The sequence below is a fragment of the Cervus elaphus genome, chromosome 19 (assembly GCF_910594005.1).
Source record: "Cervus elaphus chromosome 19, mCerEla1.1, whole genome shotgun sequence".
NCBI lineage: Eukaryota > Metazoa > Chordata > Mammalia > Artiodactyla > Cervidae > Cervus > Cervus elaphus.
This window is the reverse complement of record NC_057833.1, coordinates 35265896-35291138: the sequence shown is the minus strand read 5'-3', so window position 1 is coordinate 35291138 and position 25243 is coordinate 35265896. Positions and strand designations below refer to the sequence as shown.

The 25243-nt window shown below is 38.5% G+C and overlaps 1 protein-coding gene across 2 annotated transcripts in view; it reads left to right on the top strand.

Annotated features, from left to right (window-relative positions):
• Window positions 1–1128: 1128 nt before the first annotated feature.
• DCUN1D1 (defective in cullin neddylation 1 domain containing 1) overlaps window positions 1129–25243 on the top strand; it is a 30336-nt gene continuing 6221 nt past the window's right edge. The window contains exons 1-4 of one of the 2 annotated variants that reach the window (XM_043874012.1): window positions 1129–1265; window positions 12840–13056; window positions 14225–14393; window positions 16540–16670. In XM_043874012.1, coding sequence (XP_043729947.1) covers window positions 1263–1265; window positions 12840–13056; window positions 14225–14393; window positions 16540–16670 — 520 coding nt within the window. In that variant the 5' untranslated portion in view covers window positions 1129–1262. Of the gene's footprint in view, window positions 1266–9574; window positions 12617–12839; window positions 13057–14224; window positions 14394–16539; window positions 16671–25243 lie in introns of those variants that run through there. The other variant, XM_043874013.1, reaches the window with a different exon arrangement.

Below are 25243 nucleotides of genomic sequence, written 5' to 3'. Positions count from 1 at the left end.
GAATAGCCAAAGAAGTTTTGATAAGAATTTCAAAGCCATGAAGTCATTGGGTTGATCTGGCAGCCTATGCTAGCATTGGGGGGAAAAAGATGTTGGTGAGTACAGTGATAACAGGTGAGAATGATAACACTTCCACTCAGGTTGGTTCTGTACTGAAATACAGATTTTTTGGCTTCAGCCCTAGATGTGATTTTTTTAATGTTTGCTTTATTACCTGTTTTCTTATTTCCTTCCTTTGTGAAAGCGTCTCATCTCTTTAACTGGATAGTCAATTTTTTAAGGTCAGGGACCACTCCAAAGAATCTTTTGTACTCCCTGTAGCACTTGATCCCCAGCAGAAAATCCAGGTACCCTCAGACTCATCAGATTTATAACCAAGACTGTGTCAACCCTTGGTTAAAAAAAAAAAAGTTCTTTATTTTCCAAACTTATCATAGGAAGGTTGAACTAAGCAGAGACCAAGCGGAAGGCACTGATATCCGCCACCAGAGTGGCATGAATGAGGCCCTGAAAGCTCAATCCTCCTAGCCTGGAACCCTAGGGCCATCCCACTGGTCTTCCTGTGGACACAGGTCTGGGAAGAGTCTGGGCCATTCTAAAGGGCATTCCGGCTCCCACATGGCTAGACCATGGTTTCCTCTGGTATGTCCACGTGGGGGACCCGATGCAGTCCAGATACTGGACTGGGATAAGAAAACACTTGGGGGTAGGAGGTGTTTTTACTATTTTCTCCACCGCCCCCCCCCCCCCCCCCCCCCCCGTCTTTTGGTATTGATGGGAAGGGGTGGTTTGGATCGGATCTAGCGCGTCAGTCCTGGCCCTTCCAAGTGGTCCCCGGCTGCTCAAGTCTTCGGCCCCGGCTCTTCCCCTCCTCGAGTCGGTGGAGACCCGGCCCGGCAGTCCCACGGCGTAAGGAGCGCGTAGGCAGCGTAGGTGGTGTCCCCTGGCCCCCCACACGCCGGGGGCCGCCGGGCGCGGCGGGAGGATGTCTGCGCGCGCGGTGCGTGCGTCGCCCCCTGCCCCGCCCGCCCCACCCGGGGGGACCCCCGCGCCCGGGGGAAGCCCCGCGCGGGGCGCCCGCCGCCCGCCCCAGTCCCTCCGCCTCCCGGAGGCCCGGGGCTGCCTCCTCGGGCCGCGCCGGGGCCGCCCCGCACTGCGCATGAGCGGGAGCCCGGCGAGCCCGTGAGAGGAGCCGCCGCTGCCGCCGCCGTCCATTCGCTGCGGAGCCGGAGGAGGAGGGGAGAGGCCTGGAGGACACCAACATGGTGAGGCACTGCGGCCGCCCGCCCCGCCGGCTGGGGGCCGGCGCAGCCGCGCACCCTCGCCCCGGCCGCCCTCCGCCCCGCGGCGACCCCGCCGCCCGGAGCTTCGTCCTGCGGCCTCCGTCCCGCTCCCCGGCGGGGCTCTCCTCCCTGCCTCTCCCTTCCTCCTTCGCCCCTTCCCGCCCGGGCGCCGCCGCTACGCGAGAGCCGAGGAGGCGGAGCGGAGCCGGGCCTAGTCGGGAGCCCCGGGGAGTTTGGGACGCGGGGAGCGGCCCCCGGTGCCCCTCGCTGGGCCCGACGCGGCGGGAGCAGGCGTTGGGGCGGGGGGGAGGGGATGGGGCAACGGCCCGGTCCCTGCCCGGCCCCCACGCCGGCTCCATTGTGTCTGGCCGGGGACCGGGGTCTGGGGTTCCGGGTAGGAGGCTCCCCCCGCCCGAAGCCGGGGCTTCCCCCTCCGCCCCGCCGGGAGAAGGAAAGACTTTCCCGGCGCTCTTCTCCCTCCTCCGCTCCGGCTCCAGCACCCCTCAAGTCTCCAGGCAGTTTTGCTTGGGGCGGGGTAACAGCCCTTTTCTTTCTCCATCACCTCTCGCTACGTCCCGTGCTCTTGGAAAATGGGAGTTTCACTGGCCAGTTGGTGGAGGTTATATTTACCTCTTCTGAGAACATGGGAGACCGCTGAGCTGGGGGGACGTTGGGGGAGGGGGGAAGTACGGAAGTGCAACCTGTTCTCATTTCATAAAATTAGGAGAAACAGACTTGCTACCTTTTGAGCACATATTTTGTTTCCTTGAGGTGGGAGGAGTAATTGCTTTATTATGCCAGTTAAAGACCATTTGTGATTTTTAAAAAACAGTTTGTCAAGTTAGTCCCCTCTGCTTTTTTGTTTGGAAAACGTCCTACAAGCTTCAAGACGTGGTGTTCAAGTTATCTGTTTACAGTTTGGTAATAATGTACCTGACTCTTGGACTTTTTGTTTTTCAGAAGCGATGTTGGCATTGTAGTCTGAGCATGAGTTGAATTCCATGCAGGTTACTGTATGAATAGACAGTAAAAGTGATATTATTGTCCTTTTGCTCATGGGGAACATAAAGGCCTCTTTGAGGAGGGTGTATGTGTCTTTGCTCCAGTGTCTTTGTTTTTGGTTGGTCTTATTTCTGCTGAATGACACTTAACTCGTCTCAGCTTCCAACTTAGCAGAATTTTGGTGTCGTGTATGAATATGTGGTTTAGTTTGCCATGTACTCAAGACCTAGGTTCTGCGGTAAGTTCAATGAAAGCTGACCATTTGTATTTGTAAGAAAACTTTGCCATAAACTACTGGTTAACGTTTAGACTGATATTACAGTGTTCAAAGATCCAGCAGGGCGGCTAAACAGTTTCCAATTTCTTAAGTATTTTGACGGTCATAGATGTTACTCCTAAAGTTTCCAGACGCTTGGCTTGTAAGAGTAAGCTTGAAGTAATGAAATGTAATTCCCTGGTAAACACTAAGTGAGCCCATCGAAATGCGTTCTGTTCATAATAGCCTCCAATCACCATTATCCTCTGGAATCCAAGGTGTTGATAATACTCATTACCTGTTCATGAATTCAGGATTCACCTGATTCAAATGAGAGTTCACCTTGTATTGGGACTCGTAAGCTTTTGTCCTTTTATTGCTATTGAAGTAGCTAGTTTTGGAACTTAGCCATAACTCATTTAATTACACTAGTAATGGGAAGATATTACTAATTTAAAACACTTTTTTTGTGGCTGAACTCAGATCATGTCACCAGAATTGTCTTGGTATGCTTTTGTTAGTTTGGAAGCTAAATCACCACGGGCCCTAAAAGAATTGAGGCCATAAGAATTTTCTAGTTTTTCATTGTAAATTTATTTTACTTACAGTTACTTCTTGATACAATTTTGGGGCTAATGTTTCTCGGTGTAACGCAGTCCATTTCTAGAGCACATGGTATATTGTCATTCCTGGGATTTGGGGTCAGACTTAAATGATGGAATATCTGAATTTTTTTTTTAAATATCTTATTTTGTATAAGAAACATGTTCATTTAACCTACCTGACACCCACATAGAAAGGTCAAAAATAGCTCCAAAACTAGACAATATTTTGTTACTCCTGAAAGTCTTTTTAAAAAAAGTGTTTGACTTCTGGCTTGTTTTCTTATTTGTAAGAGACAGGATTTGATAAAGGTACATTCAGCTAAAATTTTTGATTTTAATGATTTTTCTTAGATGTGTGAAAAGTTGTAAACTGTGTGACCTACTAGATTTTTATAGACTCAGCATCATGAAATTTTTAGACCTGAAATATATCTTCAGAGATCATCTAATTGACTCCTCTTCCCTCTTACAGAAGAATAAATTGAGGATCAAAGAGGTTTTGAGGTTCAAGTTTGCAAAATTGTTAATTGCAGAACTGAAACTAATTTTTCCTGGTTTTACTATTTTCCCCAGTACTTGTGGTACATACAGTCTTAGCTCACATGAAATCTAGCGAAATGGTTGAAAATTGATTTGAAGTTAATTTATTCATTTAAACAGAGGAAAACCCAAGTGTTATTAATGAAAATGTTAAATAACAAAATTCAGATGAGTGGTTAGTGCTGTTAATTTACTATGTTTTTAATTTTTTTTTAAAATGTCTGGACTTTGAAATATAAGATTATATTTTCAACAAATGTCAGAGTTTGTAAGTGTAGATTAATGTAGGCCTGTTCAAGGTTGTCTTCCTTTTGTTTCACATTGTTTTGCATATACATAAGTAGATTAGGGGAGGGCCTTAATTAATTTTAATAATTATTTCTTAAATGCCTACTGTATGCCAGGCAGTGTTCTGGGCACTGGGGATGTGGATACACACACAGACAGACAAACACATATATGTATATATATGTGTACACACACACACACACACACATATATACATATATATATATATATTTTTTTTTTTCCCCCCGCCTTGAGATAAAAATCCCTGCCCTGGTGAGGGTTGCATTTTTACTAGGGAGAGAGAAATAATAAGCATAGTATATATTTTTTCTTCCTTACTGTGTTAGAAAATGTTAAGTGCTTTGGGAGAAAAGTAGTGTTGGGTGGGGGGAATTGGGAGTGCAGGGGTACAGTAGAATTGGGGGTGCAAAACGATGTTTGCACCACTGATGAAGTAGATTTTGAGCTGACTGGGAGATGAGGGAGTAAGCCACCCAGAAATGTGGTCAGAGAGTTTGAGGAACAGTGAGTCCAGTGTGGCTGGGGGAGAGGGGCATGTTGGGCATTGGAGCAGATGAAGTCTGAGTGGTAAGGAGTGGAGATGGGCATGGGTAGACATTGGAAGGATGTTGTGTTTTTACTCCAAGAGAAATGGGGAGCCAGTGAAGGATTCTGAATGGTATGATAGACCTTGTTTTACTGTCTCATAGTGTCCTGTTACAGTTATAGATAATTATGTCCCAAGCAGTTTTTAAAGACAAGAAGAAATGCAGCTTCTGTGTGAATTTGAATTCTGAATAAGGTGACTGCCCAATATTTAATAAATACTAGATGAACATCAAGTTTACCTGGCCATGCTAGTTAATAAAAACAGCACAGTACAATCTCTTTTGTAGGTTGTTTTTGAGTTTGTAGTAGTTGGCATGTCATTTAATGACTATGCAAAAAAACTGGACCTTTAGGGAGAAAGGAGGACATTAGTGTTTATTGAGAACATACCCTCTGCTAGTCAAACAATTCACAGCTGTTTTTTATCTCCACTCCAATTTGTGGGATAGGGTATTGCTACTTCCTTGTATCATGTCTGAAAAAGTATGTTCAGCGTTTCTAAAGAGATGACCAAGGTAAAGAGTTAGTATGTGAGAGAGCAGGGATTAGAAGCCTGGTCTCTGGTTACACACTTTGTCTACCCCTCCTCTTTTTTTTTTTAAACCCAGCAAGCAGCCTTTCTGTATGGGTGTGGAATTTTTGATTGATTTCACTCTGGTTTCTTCCTTATATTGAATAGTGACCTAGTTGTTTCCATATCAAATCAGATGATCTGATGTAAACACTTAAGTAATTGAAAAATTAGAACTCTTTTGGTACATGTGATAAAAAAGTTGAAGTAAAATTAACTTGTGGTGGTGGGGCTTTTCTTTTTTTTTAAGTTTTAAAAGAGCTGAGCTTATTTGAGTCAAGTGGCTCTTTTGATTATGACTTCATAAGTTGAGTCAAGCATAATGAAAATCTGTGTGAAAGCCCCCTTTTAAATTTGAGTGTGTGTTGCTCAAGTTGTGATAGTATTAGCCATGACATTTGATGAAGAGAGATAGTTCCAAATAGGATTCAGTTGCTTTGTGGACACAAACAAGCTCTTGAATAACCTGCTGACTATCTAGTTTACCTAGTCACTTTAGATGTATATCCCCACCTAAGAAAAAGCCCAAACAAAAGGGGGAAATGCCACCGAAGTGTCTTTCATCATTTTGTTGAACCCATTTTATATAATTAGTACCCAGTAAGAGTGATTAGACTGCTTATTTGCATTGTAAAATTTTAAGAGCGGTTTTACTTTTAAACAGTTTTTTGCTAAAGAGTTCTATTGCAATCCATTTTCGAATCCCTTAACACTGAACAGTGTTCAGCAACAGAGGTTTAAGTTGAATTACATGGCCTATTCCTTTGTAATATTAGGATGTTTGTATTTCAGCAAACATTCAAAGCACTTATTTATTATTCAAGGATTTTAATATTTCTAGGTTTAGGAATTGAGTAGACACCAAATTTTAGAATTAGGAGATTTCATTTTTCAAGGATCATTTATTCTCTTTGTGAAACAAATATCCATGACCGTTGAATGCTGGTCATTATTATAACTTCTTTAACTGTGAGACTTTAAAAATCTCATTTAATTCTTCGTTGTTTGTTTTCACCTTACTAATCTTTTTGTTAATATGAGATTTCATTAGAAAAGATGTTTGTGGAGGGAAAGAGCAAATTTAAATTAGCTGCCTTGCCTACTTGTTAGATGTTTTGGCTTTAAGTTTGGGATATGAGTTGAAATATGATGACTAACTCAAGTACTTTAAGGAGGTTATTTCTGTCCTATTATCAAAGGTAATCAGGAATTTTAGCAAAAATAACTTTTTAATAGTCAAAACAGTCTTCTCTAAACCAGAATCAAAACATTTATTAATTTACAGTTGTAGGCATCTTTTGAAAATAATTCTGAGGATGGGAAGAAGAAAACTCCTTTAAACTTTCACCAATGGAACATTTTTAAAAAACCTTTGAGATACAAAAGAGATACAAAAAAAACCTAAGGTACAAAACCAGTTTGGATCTTACAAGTGTACTTCTGAAATAATTTTTCAGGTGAATTGCCATTATATAAAACATCATTAGGTACAGTGATTACATAGTACAGTACATTATTCCACTTTTGACTTAGAACTATTGCAGCATCTCTCTAAGAAGAGTTCATTTTAATTGTCATTCCAAGTGCAGGAAGTATATGGATGAATGATGAGAGCCACAGAACTAAGTAACTGTTCTAAACTGCAGGTTATAATTTAGGTGGATACTGAAGCTTTGGGGTTTCGTTTTGCTTAATATTTGAAATTGTACACATTTGATTCTATTTTCTGGCCATAACCTGCATATGTTTTGTTTCTTCTCTGAGTTTTGAACTTTCTAATTGGAAAAGGAAACCCTGACTTTCCCTAATTTTCCCCTTTGTATAGTTAAAGCTATAGATTGTAGCCATGTTTTTAAAAATAGACTATGACAGGACAGTAAACACATTTTTCTTTGAAATAGTCTATCCACCTCTTCCCCCCTATTCCCCTTCCCCCAAAAACCTAAAAGGAAGTTCTACCCCTAAATTAGTCTTTTGGTTAGTAAGGGAATGCTTAATGTGCAATTTTTTGGTCAGAATGCAAATTGTATACATTTGAAAGGAAAAAGGTCAGTTGATTAGTTATTTAACTTTCCATAAAAATAGGTGAAGAAATATTGCTCACAATTCCCCTCTCCCCACAGTGCACACAGTAATTGCTCAGTGGTTGCACTTTTGCCCTTTTTGTTTTCTCTCTCACTTAACGACAGTGTAAAATAAATGGAAAAACTGCATCCCTTGAAGCTAGGCACCAGGGTTTCATTTCTGGTTCTGCTACATTTTGGGTAAGTCTGTCTTTAGATAAAAGGAGCTCTGAGTCTTGATCTCCACATTGATTTAAAAAAAAATCAATGATAGGCAGCTTGGACAATTAATTATTTAATAATTAAATACCTAGCACAGAGTTGGCACACAGTAGGAGGTCAAATGTTAGCTAAAAATTTTCTGAGTATGGTAGTTGTTATTCTTTATTACTGTTTTACTTACACAAAGTTACTTTTTTCTCTGGGGTATATTCTTTGTGGACTTGTAAGGAGTCCTTACTATGTTCTGATTACAATTCTAAGAGTTTAACTTGAATTAGTTCAGATAACCTTCACACCCTGTTTACAAAATGAAGAAACTGAAGTATATAGAGATTAAGTAATGATCCTAAAGTCACACAGCAATTAAGAGGCATAGGTGGTATTAAAATCCTGCCAGTCTGATGTGACAGTCTGCATTCTTTACCTCTCTGTTGCAGGTAGAAGGGAAGAGAATTTCTAGTGACTCCTACCTAGATTCTTAGCCTGGCCTTCTGATAGAACTTTGCCCCTAGGTGAAAGTCTTCTCTGGGAATAGAAAGTAGTCTGGTTAGTTGGATTGATTTTTCTTCTACTTTTGATTTCAGACCTACAGTCTGTGAGAAGGCCTTTTTATAGATGAGTGGTTTGGGATGTTGGTAACATTTGGCTATATCTGCTGGATACTATGTATCATATATAGAAAGTATGATTTTTCTGGACTTACACCAGCTCTTCTAAATTTCAGATGAAGTTAAACTGTTAATTATATGGTAAACACATGAGAACCACATCCAGAGTTTTTAATGAAAATTATGGGTGATCATTACAGTGTTTGAATTTTTAAAACATTGTCTTTTGTGAGCTAAGATTCATCAAATCCTGAGATAACTAGAATTGAGTTAGAAAATTAATTCTTTTAAAAATATAAAGGCCTTGGTGTCTGTCTTTCTGGAGTTTAGACTGAATTTGAAATTTAAAGGGTGAGAGATTGAAATTTAAGGGTGAGATTCTATTCAGAATAATAGAAATAATAAAATCTTAATTTTTTGTTTTAAAAATGCCACCTATTAAAATTATTTTTATTTTGAAATTGTTACCTAGAAAATAATTTTCCATGTTCAGTGTTTTTCTTGATGGAAGTACTTGTGTAACTTTATTATCATTTTTTGTTTTAGAGCTTTTTTGAGTCCCCATTTTTCTATTGCAGTAGACTGTTAAGTTCATTCACTTGGCTATATGATACTTGGCTATGTCCAAAGTATTTGTCTGATTTTTTTTTTTTTTTTGTCCCAGATAAACTGTTATTTTAAATGTAAATTCCAAAGTTCTTGAGTGGAAAAAAAATTGCAAACATCAGCTAGATTTAACTATTAAACAATATATATTGATAACCACATTTTTTTAATTTTGGAAAGATGAGTAAGTAGGTGCTTTTTACTGTTCAGATTATAGTATTTCTAACTTCAGTAATCTTTGATATAATTGTTATTAGCTTTCTATTACAAGACACAGTGTTTCTTTTTCTCCCTCCCTCTCTTCCTTCCTCTCTCTTTCCCCTTTGTTTTGCTAGAATTAGAAATAATTAAGGTCAGTTCAGTTCAGTCGCTCAGTCATGTACAACTCTTTGTGACCCCATGGATTGCAGCATACCAGGCTTCCCTGTCTGTCACCAGCTCCCGGAGCCTACTCAAACTCATGTCCATCACGTCGGTGATGCCATCCAACCATCTCATCCTTTGTTGTCCCCTTCTCCTCCTGCCTTTGATCTTTCCCAGCATCAGGGTCTTTTCCAGTGAGTTGGTTCTTTGCATCAGGTGGTCAGAGTATTGGAGTTTCAGCTTCAGCATCAGTCCTTCCAATGAACACCCAGGACTGATCTCCTTTAGGATGGACTGGTTGGATCTCCTTGCAGTCCAAGGGACTCTTAAGAGTCTTCTCCAACACCACAGTTCAAAAGCATCAATTCTTTGGCATTCAGTTTTCTTTATAGTCCAACTCTCACATCCGTACATGACTACTGGAAAAACCATAGCTTTGACTGATGGACCTTGGTTGGTGAAGTAATGTCTCTGCTTTTTAATATGCTGTCTAGGTTGGTCATAGCTTTTCTTCCAAGGAGCAAGCACCTTTTAATTTCATAGCTGCAGTCACCATCTGCCGTGATTTTGGAGTCCCCCCAAATAAAGTCTGTCACGGTTTCCACTGTTTCCCCATCTTTTTGCCATAAAGTGATGGGACTGGATGCCATAATAATTAGGGTCTATTCTGTATTTTATACATTTTACATACTTCGCCAATATTGAATTTCCTTGAAAATTTGATAATCTCTAGATAGTTTTCACACTTGAGTCCTAAAGATTGTATTGCTTAATCTTGTTTAGTGACCACCCTAGTTTGTTCCTTTTAAGTAAGTCTTAAATAGCATGTACTACATTTGAGTGCTGAATCATTGTAGTTGTCATATGTTTTTGCTCTTAGGAAGATACCCACTGGCTTTGTAGTAGAAATAGAGACACTCCATCTGTTTTTTCTTCCACCTCGGTTTTCTGTCCACTTCTCATCCCTTATAAAATACTTCTTTGCTGTCTAAATACCCTTTTCCTCTTTCTCAAGTTGATAGAAATTTAAACCTTTGAGCTGTACTGTCAAAATCAGAACTCCTTGCCTGATGCCCCCTTGTGGCCTGGGAAAAGGGGATGGGTGTGTTGTAGCTCTCCTAAATAGGCTTGGGGAAAGGGTGGCTCTGTGTAGCCCACTCCAGCTTCCTCTAGGCAGCCTTTGGGACTACAGAATTGAGTACATGGCTCCCTAGTAAGAGAGCAAGTGTTAAGATTTATTCTAGGCACAGAGAGCCGACAGAGGAACCAACCGGTCAGAGTGCATTAAAAGTACAAGAAAAGGGAGGATGCTCATCAGACTTTGCACAATGGAATTGCTCATTACAACTTGGCCTAGCAGGAACTCATACTGTCAGTTCTCAGTGAGGTATCACTCATTAGCCTCTGTGGTATTGGAAATGGGTAGCTGCAGCCCTTTTTCTTAAAATATATTGCTCCATATACTGGAAATTTAAACCCATTAAAATAATTTGTTTGCATATACATGGACATTATTTATACTTTTATTTCAAGTAAGATATGAAATGGAGTTAATTCACTTATATAATTGTTATTAGTTTTTATGGATAGGACTGTTTTTTATCTTTGTCCCCCCAATTTTCTAATATCTTGCTTTCTGATAGGAAGTCATTAGTGCAGTGAACAACTTTTTGACTGGCAGAACTGACTTAAGCTGTGTTTTTCCTCCCTCTCTTCAAAACTCACTCAAGCCTCAGGAAATAACATGGGATTTAATACTGTATGATATCCCCCCCAATAATTTTGATTGCTTTGCTGCTTCTTAATTTTTAGGAAAATGGAAATGTTTAATTTAAAAGTTATTTCCAGATTGTGGCCTGTAGTTGTTATACTTCTAGGTTAATCTCCAGCACTTTGTGCAGCGTTATACAGTGGTCAGTGATGATCATAATGACCCTCAGGAACTTCCCTGTTCTTCAGAGGATTAAAACATATGTCATATACTACATCTCTTAGATACCGTATCACTTACATGTATTGTATCTCTTAGAAAGGTATATTCATTTTAAAAATAGCTTTCAGTAGCAAAAGTTGAAATCAGAGTGGTTTCCTTTCAGTTCAACAGTATATTAAGACAGGTATCCGCCTTGTCATTTGATTTCATTGTGGGTTTGTTGCAATTGAATAACATCTTTAGGTACTTTTCAAGTTGGGACTCCTAGACATTTGAGAGATGTGTCAAATAATGGGATATGAGTTATCTGGTGTCCAGAAGTGGTAGATTTATTTATGAAATAACAGGAGGCTAGTAAATTGATAGTTTCTCAATTTTAATGGAGAACAGAGGTTGAGATTTTAATGTGTAATCCTAAGCAATAACACATTTACAGAGAAGAGTATGGCTGACAGATTGGACTCCAGGGTATTAAAGATGGGGTTGGTTTTCATATTTGATTTTTGCATAGCCTTATTTTTACTCTGTGAAAGGTGGAAATATTTATATCTTCGTTAGTCTTTTTCCTGAAAACCTCAAAAGATTTGTAAGTATGTACAGCAAGCAGTGTGGTTTATAGAAAGATTAGTAAAACTCAGATTCATGAGATCTTTCTGTTCTTGACCCATTTCTACTAATAACCTGGGTGATTTTCTTTTAACAAATTCCTTAACATTTGGGGTCTGTTCTCTCATCTGTACAATCAGGGGATTGAGGTTTGTGATCTGTCTGGGCCAGATCAAAAATGCTTGGGTTCTCAGATGTGTTGCTTAAACCACAGAACACTGTATCTATTAATGTGTGTCCTACTCACATGCTTTTTCCTCTTCATTGGCAATAATAGCTCAGAAAGAACCCACGTGTTTTGCTGAGAGATGGTATTAGGACTTGCGAGAGGGAAGAGTAATAGTGGGGAGGCTGAAATTACACAGGAGACAGCTTGCATGAGGAGTCAAAGAATGTGGCCCTTGAGACTGGGAGAGAGTGGAGGGCCTAACTGCCCTACTTTATTTTGCTTAGGACTCAGGGCAGATGAGAAATGAGTATGTGTCAACACAAGGCCAGTGAGAGAAGGTTATTACAGTAGAGTCTGGCTAGAGAGAATGTCTCCTAGGCTCAGGCCAAGGGAAAGAGGTAATTTCTTTCACGGTGAAAGAAGGAGAATTCTATTAAAAGATTACCTTGGTTGGGAGGATGCAGGGTACTTGTTCATATTTCACTGCTTCTGGTTTGATTGAAAATACGAGGAAATTCTCTTGATAATTATCTTGGTTCCTGACCCCTGTAAGGAGAAATGTAGAGTACCTCATACCCTGTTTCTTGTCACATGTGGTAAAGATAGCAAGAAAACCAGGGTCGGGGGTGAGTAGGTTGGGTGGTGAGGTTCGGGAGAATTGTACCCCATATCCTTTACAATGTGTTTTAGGACTGCAACAAATATCTGTTAATCTCATTGTTCCTCAGGGTCACTTGAATGTTCTGACTGGCTTAAATAATATCATCTTCCCCACCACTCCTTAAGCATCCCTTGGAACTTTGTGCTTGGTTAAGGTTTTGAGAGTTAGCTCTGCTTCCCTCCTAGAGCCTTTATATATTCTCACAGGACCCACTTTTAGGAGAAATGCAGGGTGGGTAAACTTCTTTTGCCTCTGTCCTAGTTGCTTTTCCAAAATGGTAGTGATTTTGTGTTTTAGATTTTTAAAAAATTTTCCTTATTAATAGATCAAAACATTAAGCTAAATGTTATTTTATGAGGCACATGTATTGCTAAAAATGATTTAGTAAGCAGTATAGAAATACTTAGTCTTTTGTGATGTTACAAAGTTTCAGTTTATTTTCTGGTTTCAATAGAACAAGTTGAAATCATCGCAGAAGGATAAAGTTCGTCAGTTTATGATCTTCACACAATCTAGTGAAAAAACAGCAGTAAGTTGTCTGTCTCAAAATGACTGGAAGTTAGATGTTGCAACAGACAATTTTTTTCAAAATCCTGAGCTTTATATACGAGAGAGTGTAAAAGGATCATTGGACAGGAAGAAGTTAGAACAACTATACAGTAGATACAAAGGTGAGTGTTTGCTTGTGACTTTAAATATTTTGAACCAGGTTTTCCAGAGTTACATGCTTCTTGTGAGAAATCAAATAATACAGAGGACATTAATTGGGTGGATGTGTCTAACAGAGCTCTTTAGATCTTAGAATTAATTTAAGAAATCTGAAAAATTATTTCCCTCTTTTCACTAAAATTTCTTCTTAGTGTCTTTATTTCCTTACCCTTTATTTGCCTCCTTTTTTCCTCCTCTGTTACCCAGTTTGAGAATGGGGACTGGGGGGACTAGGTTTTTTCCCTCATTTTCATAAAACTCAGCTGAGCCTATTTTAAGGAAACCTGCGTAATAATTTTAATAATGTTTAAATAATTATAAAGTAATATATACTTTTAAAAAGTTAATACATAATAGGTTGAATAAAGAAAAAGTCAATAGTTTCTATGTCTTTTATTCTCCTGAGAGAACCAATATTTAAGAGCCTGGTGTCCAACTTTCTGTGTCTTTTATGCAGAAATACATATATAGAATTATTTCAAAGTTTTTCCAAAGGTGGGATTATATTGATATACATAGCTCTTCCCCCAAAGTCAAGGGATGTGCGCATTTTTTTGACAAGTGTATGAGTACTTCTTTCTCCTTGTATTTGTATCTAAATTTTTGCTGTCTGAAAAGTAAATTTTGATAGTTGGGGTTTTTCTTTAATTTGAATAGCAGATGTTTGTCTTGTGATTAGAATTGAATCACACAGTTTGGTTTTTCTGATGTTCTCTAAGAGATTTCTATAATGAAATTAAACTTCAAGGAGAAAAGAATTTCTGTATATAATACTGTTTAGAGTGCCTTTGTTAAATGTGGATATGTTCAGTAAAAATCCTTTTTCCCTGTATAGGAATGTCAGATTTTCTGGTGGTGTGTAAGTATGGGACTTTTTTCATATGAATAAATGAGACTTTTAAAAAACCAGGTCCTATCTAGTGCCTATCCTGCTGTTTAAGAATGCTGTTTCAGGGGCAAAGTGGCTTTAAATATTACAGGGGGAATGTAACAGTTAAAGCAGTATTTCTTTGTATTTTTGGTCTCTTGTGATCATTTTAAAATATGGAACAGAAAGCGTTCCTTTTGTCAGTTTTAGGAGTAGCTTAGAAAGTATGGCACTAATTTCATATTGTACTGGTGTTTTTAAAGATCCTCAAGATGAAAATAAAATTGGAATAGATGGTATACAGCAGTTCTGTGATGACCTGGCCCTCGATCCAGCCAGCATCAGTGTGTTAATCATCGCGTGGAAGTTCAGAGCAGCAACACAGTGCGAGTTCTCCAAACAGGAATTCATGGATGGCATGACAGAATTAGGGTGCGTGTGTAGTCTTCATATGAAATCAGTGCACTGCTATAAGAGTCACTGTGGAACTGATATCCATGCCCCAGACATTGCTGTAAATAGAAATGGGCTAATACGTTAGTTCCTTCCCATGTCAAGTTATCTGTGTAGTTAGTACAACCTGTTCTGTTCTATTTGCTTTATGCTTTTATCATTAGTTTCTGAGGGACGTTCATAGTATTAAAATTACTGTGCTTTAATATTTTATGTGGGTAAGTGAAGTGAGCAAGTTTTAAGTTATTTCCTAATGTGAGGTGGTAAACTCTGAATTTGTAAACAAGCTCCTAGAATTTAAAAATCCTAGAAGTTACTAATTACTTTTTGTTCTACACAAACCTTGACAACTGATTAGCTAAATGTCTTGGTATAAATAGATTGAAAAGTCATAGGTAGAGGTTTTACCTGTGGCCACTAGTTGTCTGCATTTAATGAGGCTCTGAAAGTATTCAGTCTGTAATCAGTGACAGGCTGTCCTTACTGTTTTTAGTGAGTTCTTTTGAATAATAAAAGCTGAACATTTGTTGAACATTCATTTCAGGAACTATGCTAAGTAAGTACTTCACCTACCATTTCACAATAGCTTTGTGATTGTAGTAGTGGTTATACCCGAATTTTAGAGATGAGGAAATAGAGGTAGAGAGAAACTAGAGAGTTAAGTAGTATTAAAGCCAGGATTTGAGTTCAGTCATTCTGATTCTTGAGCCTGCAGGACCTTGTAATCAGTCAGGGTCCAGACTGGACACACAAACCATACCAGCGATTTGAACAGGGTAAATTTTAGAAATTATTATATTGTGTAAGTGGGGTAAAAGAAAATTCTAAGTATAACAAAGGTGGCAGCTGTAAGAAGTTGTCACCACCCCTGGAGATGAGGGAAGGAAACAAGGAAGGAACCTGGAAACTTAAGAGGATCCCCACAAGGCTAAGATTCTGACCCTGGAAGACAGTGCCTGGCTACTTCTGGAGCATTGTGCCTGCTTCTCTGATGGAGAAGAAGCTAGCTCTAAGGGTCACTTGCTGCAGAGCTGTGCAAGTTGCCACCACTGATGAACACTGCTAGGACCTCCCAGTACACTGACACCCTCGCTCTCTGCAGAAAACAGACTGGGCTAAGAAAAATTCCTTCCTCCGCTTCCAGTGTTTCATCGCCCTCTATTGGTAGAACCTAATGGTGAGCCAGCTGGCAAGAAAAAAATGAAGTCTCACAATTTGTAGTCCACTGCAAACAGCCACAAAGTAGGGCAAAGAAGGGTGAATTTAAAGCTGAGAAACAATAAATTAATATTTCGTCTCGACACTGTGTTTTATAGCCAGAGCCAGCCTTATCCTGAACTTGCTGGAGTTTTCAATACTAGGACTGGTTTCACTGGAACTCTTTTTTTCCCTCATTTAAAAGTGAGTTCATGTAAAATGTAATGAACTCCCAAAGCAGAATTTTAATTTGCAAACTAATAATCTGGGAGGTGTTATAAAGACCATGAAAGGAAAACAAAAGCAAAAATGATTTGAAGGAAAAAAAATATAGTGATTGGTTTGTGGAATCCAAAACAGAAGATTTCTACCGTAAGCAAAGTAGGACTTGGTACTTGAACCCATTTAAGCTCCTTGGAAATTGAATGGTTTCAGATATAGAAAAAAGCTTAGTACTGATTTGAGATAACTTCAGTTGGAGATGGTACTTTGAATATAATGAGAGGTTTTCAAGAGGAATGCCTGTTTCCTCGCCTAACCAAGAGACTGAGCTTTCAATTTGTTTGGAAGCTGGACCTGTGATTTGTTACCATGTAAGGAATACTACCACAGTTTAAACTGATGATTGCAAAGCTGATTAATACATTCTCATATGTTCACTACAGCTGACTTCTACCATTTGAGTGTATTGACAGTCCCATGAATACATAATTAAAAGTCATAGCCCATTTCTCTTAAAAATAGTGATTATTGCTAACATTAGAACTTTTCTTCTTCCAGCTAATCCCATACTTGTTTATGTAATTTAAAAAGATGAAATTTTAATGGATTTTTAAAAAGAGTTCTATGAAATAAACTGTTATAGGAATAAATACGTTTTTGATTTATAAAGAAAAAGCTTATCTTTTATAAACTTAATTTTGTATAGATGTGACAGCATAGAAAAACTAAAGGCCCAGATACCCAAGATGGAGCAAGAATTGAAAGAACCGGGACGATTTAAGGATTTCTACCAGTTTACTTTTAATTTTGCGAAGAATCCAGGACAAAAAGGTTTAGGTAAGAATTTTTAAAAATTATATTTGGTGTTTCAAATACATTCAACTACATTGACCATGTCACTTTTGTTTTGTAATTAAAAGTTCTGTTTTGAGCATAAAGTTATTACTGGCTACTGAAAAACAATGAAAAACAATGAACTTCTAGTTAATCAGAAAATACCCTGCCTATTCAGTAATAGGGTTACCCTGGATACTATATATGAACCACTGATTTTTTTTTTAAGAACTACAATACAGGAAATAGTTATTAAAATTCCACTGACATGGGTATGTATGTTTGCTTGTTTATTTTTCAGAAGATACTGTAGGATCTTAGGATCATAAGTTTTTCACTGTGTATCTGTTGAAATAGCATTTTAACATTTCTGAGTCTTAGCATGTGACTTTATTCTTTTTTGTAAATCCTTTTTTGATTTGAAGTATTTGGAAACTGTAACAAAGAATAAAAAGGTGATTTTTATTTATCATCTTACCCCAAAATAGCCACTGTTAACAGTTTAGATCAGTCAGTTTATACTGTAAAAATAACCATACATTTGCTCTGGGGATGATGGCTAAGGAAGTGGAAGTAAAAACTTCAGTGTAATTTGCAGATCATTCAGAGAAAGTAGACAGTAGCACATAATACAAAATTATAAATATGAGTATGAGGGTTTTAGATAAAAGGAGAAATGAGTAAAAGCAAGAATGGTTGGAAAGTGCTTCCTGGGCAAGAGGGAATGTGAACCCAAGGATTTGATATTTGGCTGGGTAAGTGAAGATGAAAGATGTTCCAGGGAGAGGGTAGTTTTAAATAAAGGTCTCAGACTTTAGAAATAAGCTTGGCTTCTTTGTGGAAAAGAGAAAATGATTTGATTTCAGTGCAAATGCTTGTTTGGAGCATAAATTGGTGAGAGACAATAAGACTCATATAATAAGGCTTCTTTTAAAAACAGGACAGAAGGGCTTAAATTGGAATCTGTGGGCAGTGGGGATGCACCGAAGATTATGATGGTGGCGCAGTGTGCCTGGCAGTGTGCTAATTACTTTACATACATTGCCTCATTTAATGTTTAACAACTTTATGAGTTACTCATTCTTTCATTCAGTAATTCACCAGCTACCGTGTGCCACTCATAGAGTGCTAGACACTTATCCTTATTTGGCAGATGAAGAAACGGAGGCACAGCATGTTAAATGATGGAAGTGAGTTTGTTTTTTGATTTTGAAGATAAGGTAATTGGAGAGGCTAATAGGTGCATCTTGTATTAATCATTCTTTATATTTTAGATTAGCGAGAAAGAACTTTGAGAAAAGGATTATGGAATTAGACCGAGGAAGCGACTGAAAGCTTCCCCGGTAGCGCTAGTGGTGAAGAACCCGCGTGCCAATATAGGAGAGGCGCGAGTTTGATCCCCGGGTTGGGAAGACCCCCTGGAGGAGGGATAGGCGACCCACTCCAGTATTCTTGTCTGGAGAATCCCATGGATAGGGGAGCCTGGCTGGCTACGGTTCATAGAGTCACAAAGAGTTGAACAAGACTGAAGCGACATAGCATGCACACACAGGACATGACTGAAAGCTAGTGGAAAGGATGAATGTACAACATTTGTACTAGAGAATTGATCCAAAGAGTGACTAAATGTGACGGAATTAAGGATTTACAAAATAACTATTAAGCAAAATTTGGAATGATGAAGTCGTCTTTTCAGTTAATTTCGATTGGATTTTATTCTTCCAGGAAAACTCCTCATTTTACCGACAAAATAAGCTGGGATACCTAGGGTTAATTTCTCTGTCTTGTATCTGTGGCCGCCTGTTAACTGGATTATTTTTTCTCGTCTCCTCTTATCTTCCCACAAATAAAAATCGATTGAAGCATTTGAATTTACATGTGTGTGCTTAAAGAATTATTTCTGTTGTGTTTAGAACGTATCACAATATTTTGATATAGATTAGAGAAAATGTTGTGCATATTAGATATTGATTTAAATGGGGCTGACATATTGCTTAGTTATATCCCTACCTCTCACTGGAGCACAGTATAAATGATATTTTTGGGTGAATATGTAGTTTTGATAGTGAATCTTAGTTTTTATTGTATTCAGTCAGTTCAGTCGCTCAGTCGTGTCCGACTCTTTGCGACCCCATGAACCGCAGCACGCCAGGCCTCCCTGTCCATCACCAACTCCTGGGAGTCCACCCAAACCCATGTCCATCAAGTTGGTGATGCCATCCAACCATCTCATCCTCTGTCGTCCCCTTCTCCTCCTGCCCTCAATCTTTCCCAGCATCAGGGTCTGTTCAAATGAGTTAGCTCTTCACGTCAGGTGGCCAAAGTGTTGGAGTTTCAGCTTCAACATTAGTCCTTCCAATGAACACCCAAGACTGATCTGCTTTAGGATGGACTGGTTGGATCTCCTTGCAGTCCAAGGGACTCTCAACAGTCTTCTCCATCACCACAGTTCAAGGGCATCAATTCTTCAGCACTCAGCTTTCTTTATAGTACAACTCTCACATCCATACATGACTACTGGAAAAACCATTGCCTTGACTAGACGGACCTTTGTTGACAAAGTAATGTCTCTGCTTCTTATATGCTGTCTAGGTTGGTCATAACTTTCCTTCCAAGGAGCAAGTGTCTTTTAATTTCATGGCTGCAGTCACCATCTGCTGTGATTTTGGAGCCCCAAAAAATAAAGTCAGCCACTGTTTCCACTGTTTCCCCATCTATTTGCCATGAAGTGATGGGACCAGATGCCATGATCTTAGTTTTCTGAATGTTGAGCTTTAAGCCAACTTTTTCACTCTCCTCTTTCACTTTCATCAAGAGGCTCTTTAGTTCTTCTTCACTTTCTGCCATAAGGGTGGTGTCATCTGCATATCTGAGGTTATTGATATTTCAATAAAATTGACATTTTTATAGCTGTTGGGTATATTAATATGATGGTATATTGGAATTTTAGATTACAGGAAAAGTTGAGAAAAGTATACTGAAGAATTAGATTTTAAAATTGTTTTATTGTAGTAAGTATTGAGGTTAAGAAAAAAATAACATTGTTCAATGGGTATAGAGTTTCTGTTTTCTAAGGTGAAGAGCTCTGGAGATTCATTGCACAATAGTGGGAATGTAACTCACATTACTGAACTATACACTGAAAAATGCTTAAGATTATAAATTGTATGTGTATCTAACCACAACTTAAAAGTTGTTTTAAAAAAGCTTCAAACTGCAGAACGTATAGCACAAAGTGAGCCCTAATGTAAAATAATACACTTTTGGTAATACTATTGGCTCATCAATTATAAGAAATATACTAAAGGCTTCCCTGGTGTCTCAGCTGGTAAAGAATCTGCCTGCAGTGCAGGAGACCCTGGTTCAATTCCTGGGTCTGGAAGGTCCTCTAGGGAAGAGATAGGCAACCCATTCCAGTATTCTTGGACTTCTTTGGTGGCTCATACCAAAGAAGAATTGGCCTGCAATGAGGGAGACCTTCCTTCGATCGCTGGGTTGGGAAGATCCCCTGGAGGAGGGCATGGCAACCCACTCCAGTATTCTTGCCTGGAGAATCCCCATGGACAGAGGAGCCTGGCGGGCTGCAGTGCACGGGGTTGCAGAGAGTCGGACACGACTGAAGGACTAAGCGCAGCACAAAGCAGTACCTTAAAGATGGGGGAAGGTCGTGGCGTGGCACTAGTGATAAAGAACCCTCTGACAGGAGACAAGAGACTCGTGTTCAATCCTGGGATCGGGAAGATCCCCTGGAGGAGGAGACGGCAACCCTCTCCAGTATTTTTGCCTGGAGAATCCCATGGACAGAGGAGCCTGACTGGCTACAGTCCATAGGGTCTCAAAGGGTTGGACATGACTGAAGTGACATAGTATACGTGCATGGGGTAAAGATACATGGGAACTGTGTACTTTTTGCTTAGTTTTTCCATAAACCTGAAACTACAAAGTCTTAATTTAAAAAAATGTAATAAAAGACAGATCATAATTTCTCTTTTTGTTTTTGCACCGATGTTGGGTGTCAGGAAGTGTAATGACTTGCTTAGTTGAAGTTAATTAAAAAGAAAGTAGTTTTCTTGACAGTGTTTCTAAGGGTTTACAGGGCTCTAAATTATAATATTTGGCAGAAGGGAATTAGGAGATCGTAGGAGAAGAGTTGAGGCCTCAAAAAATTGGCGGAGTGACAGTGACAGCATTGTGGTTTATTTATAAATAGCTGGGCTAGCTATAATGAGAGCTGGTGTTTCCCGTATTTTCTCATTTTCTGTAACCTTATTTCTTATGACACCAGGATAGGATACTTCCTTTGTCACCGTCTGCTTCAGTCACCTGCCATTTCTGGTAGTCTTCTGAATCTTAAATTTGAAAGGGATTTCATAAGTTCTGTGTTAAATCTAACCTATGCAATGTAGCATCTGTACCTGATGCTCATTTAGCTTTTATGTTTGAACATACAGGGTGGGGATTGAACACATGTCATTTTAGAAAGTGGTTCATTCTTATCACAGAATACTATTGTTATTTTTCCTTATGACATCTTCGTCTTTATAACTTTTACCACTGTTCTTAATTGTCTTCTGCAGCAACACAAAGGAAGGCTAACCCTTTCAAGATTTTTCTCATTTATCCTTTCTCATTTTTTTCAAGTCAGCATTCCAAATTTTAACCATTCTTCATTTGAGAAGACTTTTGTTATTCCTGTTGCTGTCACCCCTAGATAACATTTCCAGTTTCTTGGTTTCTCTCAAAATAGATTTCTTAAAGCTGAATATAATACTCCAGAAGGAGGCTATTTAATGTAGAACACCATGGGTCTGTTATTTTTTGCAAGACTGTTCATTCTATTAATTTGTCCAAAAATTGCTTTTGTTTTTTAACAGCCATATTATTTTTAGGATCATCCTGAACTTACTAAAGTCTATAGGTTATTTTCTTGTAAACTGTTGGGGTTCAGCTAGAATTTAGAAATTTTTAACATTTATTAAACATTTAATATTTAGAACTTATTTTATAGTTTTTTAATGTGTATTTTTATTTACACAATCCCATTTGGTTCTCATAACAACCCTTTGAGCTAAGTAAAACACCCTGTCATTAAGATAAGGAAACTCATGGTCAGAGAGGTTGACTTTTAAGGTCACGTAACTTTAGAGTTGTTAGAATTGGGACTCAACCTCAGATCTTCTGACTCCACATTTTATGTTCTTTTTATTGTATTATGTTGTGCTAACTTAGATATTTCTAGGTAAATTAAGACTTTGTGAATAGGATTTTAAATCACCATTCATCCTCCCTAGTGAGTTAGCAACATTTTGTTTCCCTTTAGGGACTATGTTTGGATTCAGTCTCAATTCATGTCCATTTTTGTCTGGCACTCAGCTGATCATCTTTTATGAAACAGAACATAGCCCTTGTTGATTCTCTGTGAAAGAGTGACACTGGGATTACCTCTGTTTGCATTTTTAATTTTATTATAAGGGCTTAAGGCTTCATTCTGCAAGTATCTCAGCTTTAGGTAATACTGTTACTGGGCCTTTCTTGTGTCTCTTTCCCTCTGTGTCACCCTTCTGTTTGTTCTAATTGCTGTCATTGCTTCTTGTTACATTATAGAGTTTGTTTTCTTTCCCATACTGCTTCAGAATCTATAATAATAATTTTAAAAATTACTCAAACAACAGTAATAGTAAGAACATATTCCAGACTGTTCTAATACTTTATGTGTATTCTCTCACTTAATTCTTAAAACAACCTCATGAGGGCAGGTGCTGTTATCTTTATTTTAACCTGAATTACAGCAAGGTGAGCTTCGTTGCCCAGGGCCTGCTTAATTAGGGGAGGAATTGAGATTTAAGATGTTAAACCACTACATTAAACCGCTTCTCTCTCGCTGAGCTGTTCTCTGTTATTCAGACATTTCTGACTAAAGGGCAGCTTTTCTTTTTTTTTAATGGCTGAGCTGTGCATCTTATGGGATTTTAGTTTCCTAATCAGGGACTGAACCCAGGGCCCAGACAGGTAGAGCGCTGAGTCCTAACCAGTGGACCACCAGGGAAGTCCCTAAAGGGCAGGCAGTTTTTCACGTGCTTGTGGCAATTGACATTTTATTCCTGTAAAATTTAATCTTCTGTGTTTCAGCTCCTAATAAAAATTTATTAATATTTGAGTATTCCTGTTTCATCCAAAAACATTTATTGACTGCTTACTCTGAGAGCATGGAGTTAGGAGCATCTTTGTTTGGGTGAGTTTGCAGAGTCTTCACAAAGATTATAATTTTTGATCCTTGAAGAATGAATATATTATTTCAAAACCAAAAGAAAAAGAAGCCATCTTGAATGTGGAAAGATTAGCAAGTTCAATTTCTTGGAGGTGAGAGACAGAGCACCTTTGAGAAACTGCAAGTAAGTCTATTTGACTAGAAATGTAGATTTTATCTGAAAGCAGTGGGAAACGTTGCAGACTTTAAAAGTTAGTAGATCTTGTTTCTTGATTTGCTTTAGATTTACAGCAAAATTGAGCAGAAGATACAGAGATTTCCCAATTATCCCATTCCCCTATATTTACATAGCTTTTCCCATTATCTAATCCCTACCAGAGTGGTACGTTTGTTACAGTTGTACCTACATTGACACATTGTTATCATTCAAACTTTAATTTTACAGTCGGGCTCACTCTTTTTCTTTCTAAAAATTTTATTGAAATATAGTTGATTTCCAGTGTTGTGTTAGTTTTAGGTGTACAGCAAAGTGATTCAGTTATATATGTGTGTGTGTTTATACACACACACCTTTTTTCATTATAGATTATTATAAGATATTGAATGTATTTCCTTATGCTATATACTAGGTCCTCGTTGGTTCTCTGCTGCATATATAATAGTGTGTATATTTTAATCCCAAACTCCTACTAATTTATTCCTACCCTAGGGTTCACTCTTGATATTGTGATATTGTACGTTCTGTGAATTTGGACAAATGTATAAGGACATATATCTACCATTATAGCATCATACAGAAAAGTTTCACTCTTCTGAAATAATTCTGTGCTCTCCTGTTCATCCTTTCCTCCCTCCTAACTATTGGCAACCACTGATCTTTTTACTGTCTCCAAAGTTTGCCTTTTTTTAGTTGGAATCATACAGTGTGTAGCCTTTGCACACTGACTTCTTTCACTTAATAGCATTATTATGAATTTGTTTTCTCCCATATCTTTTTGTGGTTTGATAGCTCATTTCATTTAGCACTGAATAATTTTCCTTCATCTGGATGTACCACAGTTTATATGTGTACCTACTAAAGGATATGTTGCTTGCTTCCAAGTTTTGGCAGTTATGAATAAGCTTCTGTAAACATTTATGTACAGGTTTTTTCATGGAAGTGAAACCAAATTTATATGCCTGCAAGGTCCATCAGAAAGCAGTGTGGTCCTTTAAAAGGAGTGGAGGCAGAACTAGAGGACGAGAAGTTGGTTATGAAGCTAGAAATGAAAAGGACCCTGGCATAGGCCCTTTTCAGGGCCTGTGGGGATGGAGAAGAGAGATTCAAAAGGTACTTAGAAGCCAAAATGAGAAAGCTTTGTTTGAAAGTGTGATGAGGAAGTTAGCATTAATCCCCATTTGGGAATATTTGGAAATGTGCGAGGGATAGTTTTGGTATTGTTAGAATGACAGGGTTTCCTTTAGGATTAGGGGGCTGCTCAGAGACCTGCAGTGCGTAGTTCTGTTGCTCACAATGAAAAATTGTGTTTCACTGAGATAACTGTAGGTTATCACTGTAGGGTGATAACATTCATTGAAAGAGCAGGAAATGGTAGATCTGTAGAAGTAAGATACTGAGTTGAGTTTGAGTCCTTTTGAATTTGAATTGTTTGTGCATATCCAGTTGAAGATATCCTTAGGCAGTTAGATGTAAGAGTCAAGAATATATATAGAGAAGTTTCAGATTTTAGGACTTGTTAGAGACGGTTGAGCGTAAAACTTGAAAGAAGGTAAAGGTTTGAAAAATCTGAGAGAAGTAGAAGTGGTTATTACTGACATTCAGTGTTATAGAACATCAACATTTAATGGATGAATAGAGGAAGAGGAGAAGTAAAAGAAAGCCAGAAAGGACAGAGGGAAAAAAAGCTAAAAGAAGTGACAGTTCCATCCAGGAGATGTGCTCAATTTTGTGAAATATGGCAGAGAGCCAAGTAAATTAAGGACATTAAGGTTTATCTGGCAACCAGAAGGGCTTGGTGACCGACCCTTCAGAGATTACTTTCAGTGGGGTGAGTGAATTAAAATTAAAGTGTCTGGGGGGTAAAGAAATTGGACAATGAATGTAGATTACAAAAAGTTCTCTTTTACAACCTGAACTTTCAAACATCATGCATATATACTTCTACTCTTTTAAGATTCTTAGATTGGTATATCAGCTGAGAAATGGGCATTTATAGGTGTTTCATGGTTTACAATTACTTGAATATTTCATTGTTTCTCATTCTTATTTTCTAAAAGTTAAAAAAAATGCTAAGTGATAAGCTTAGTTTTCATAAATTTAATGCATTTGAAGTGAAGGATATCATAAAGCATGCTAATAACAGCAAAT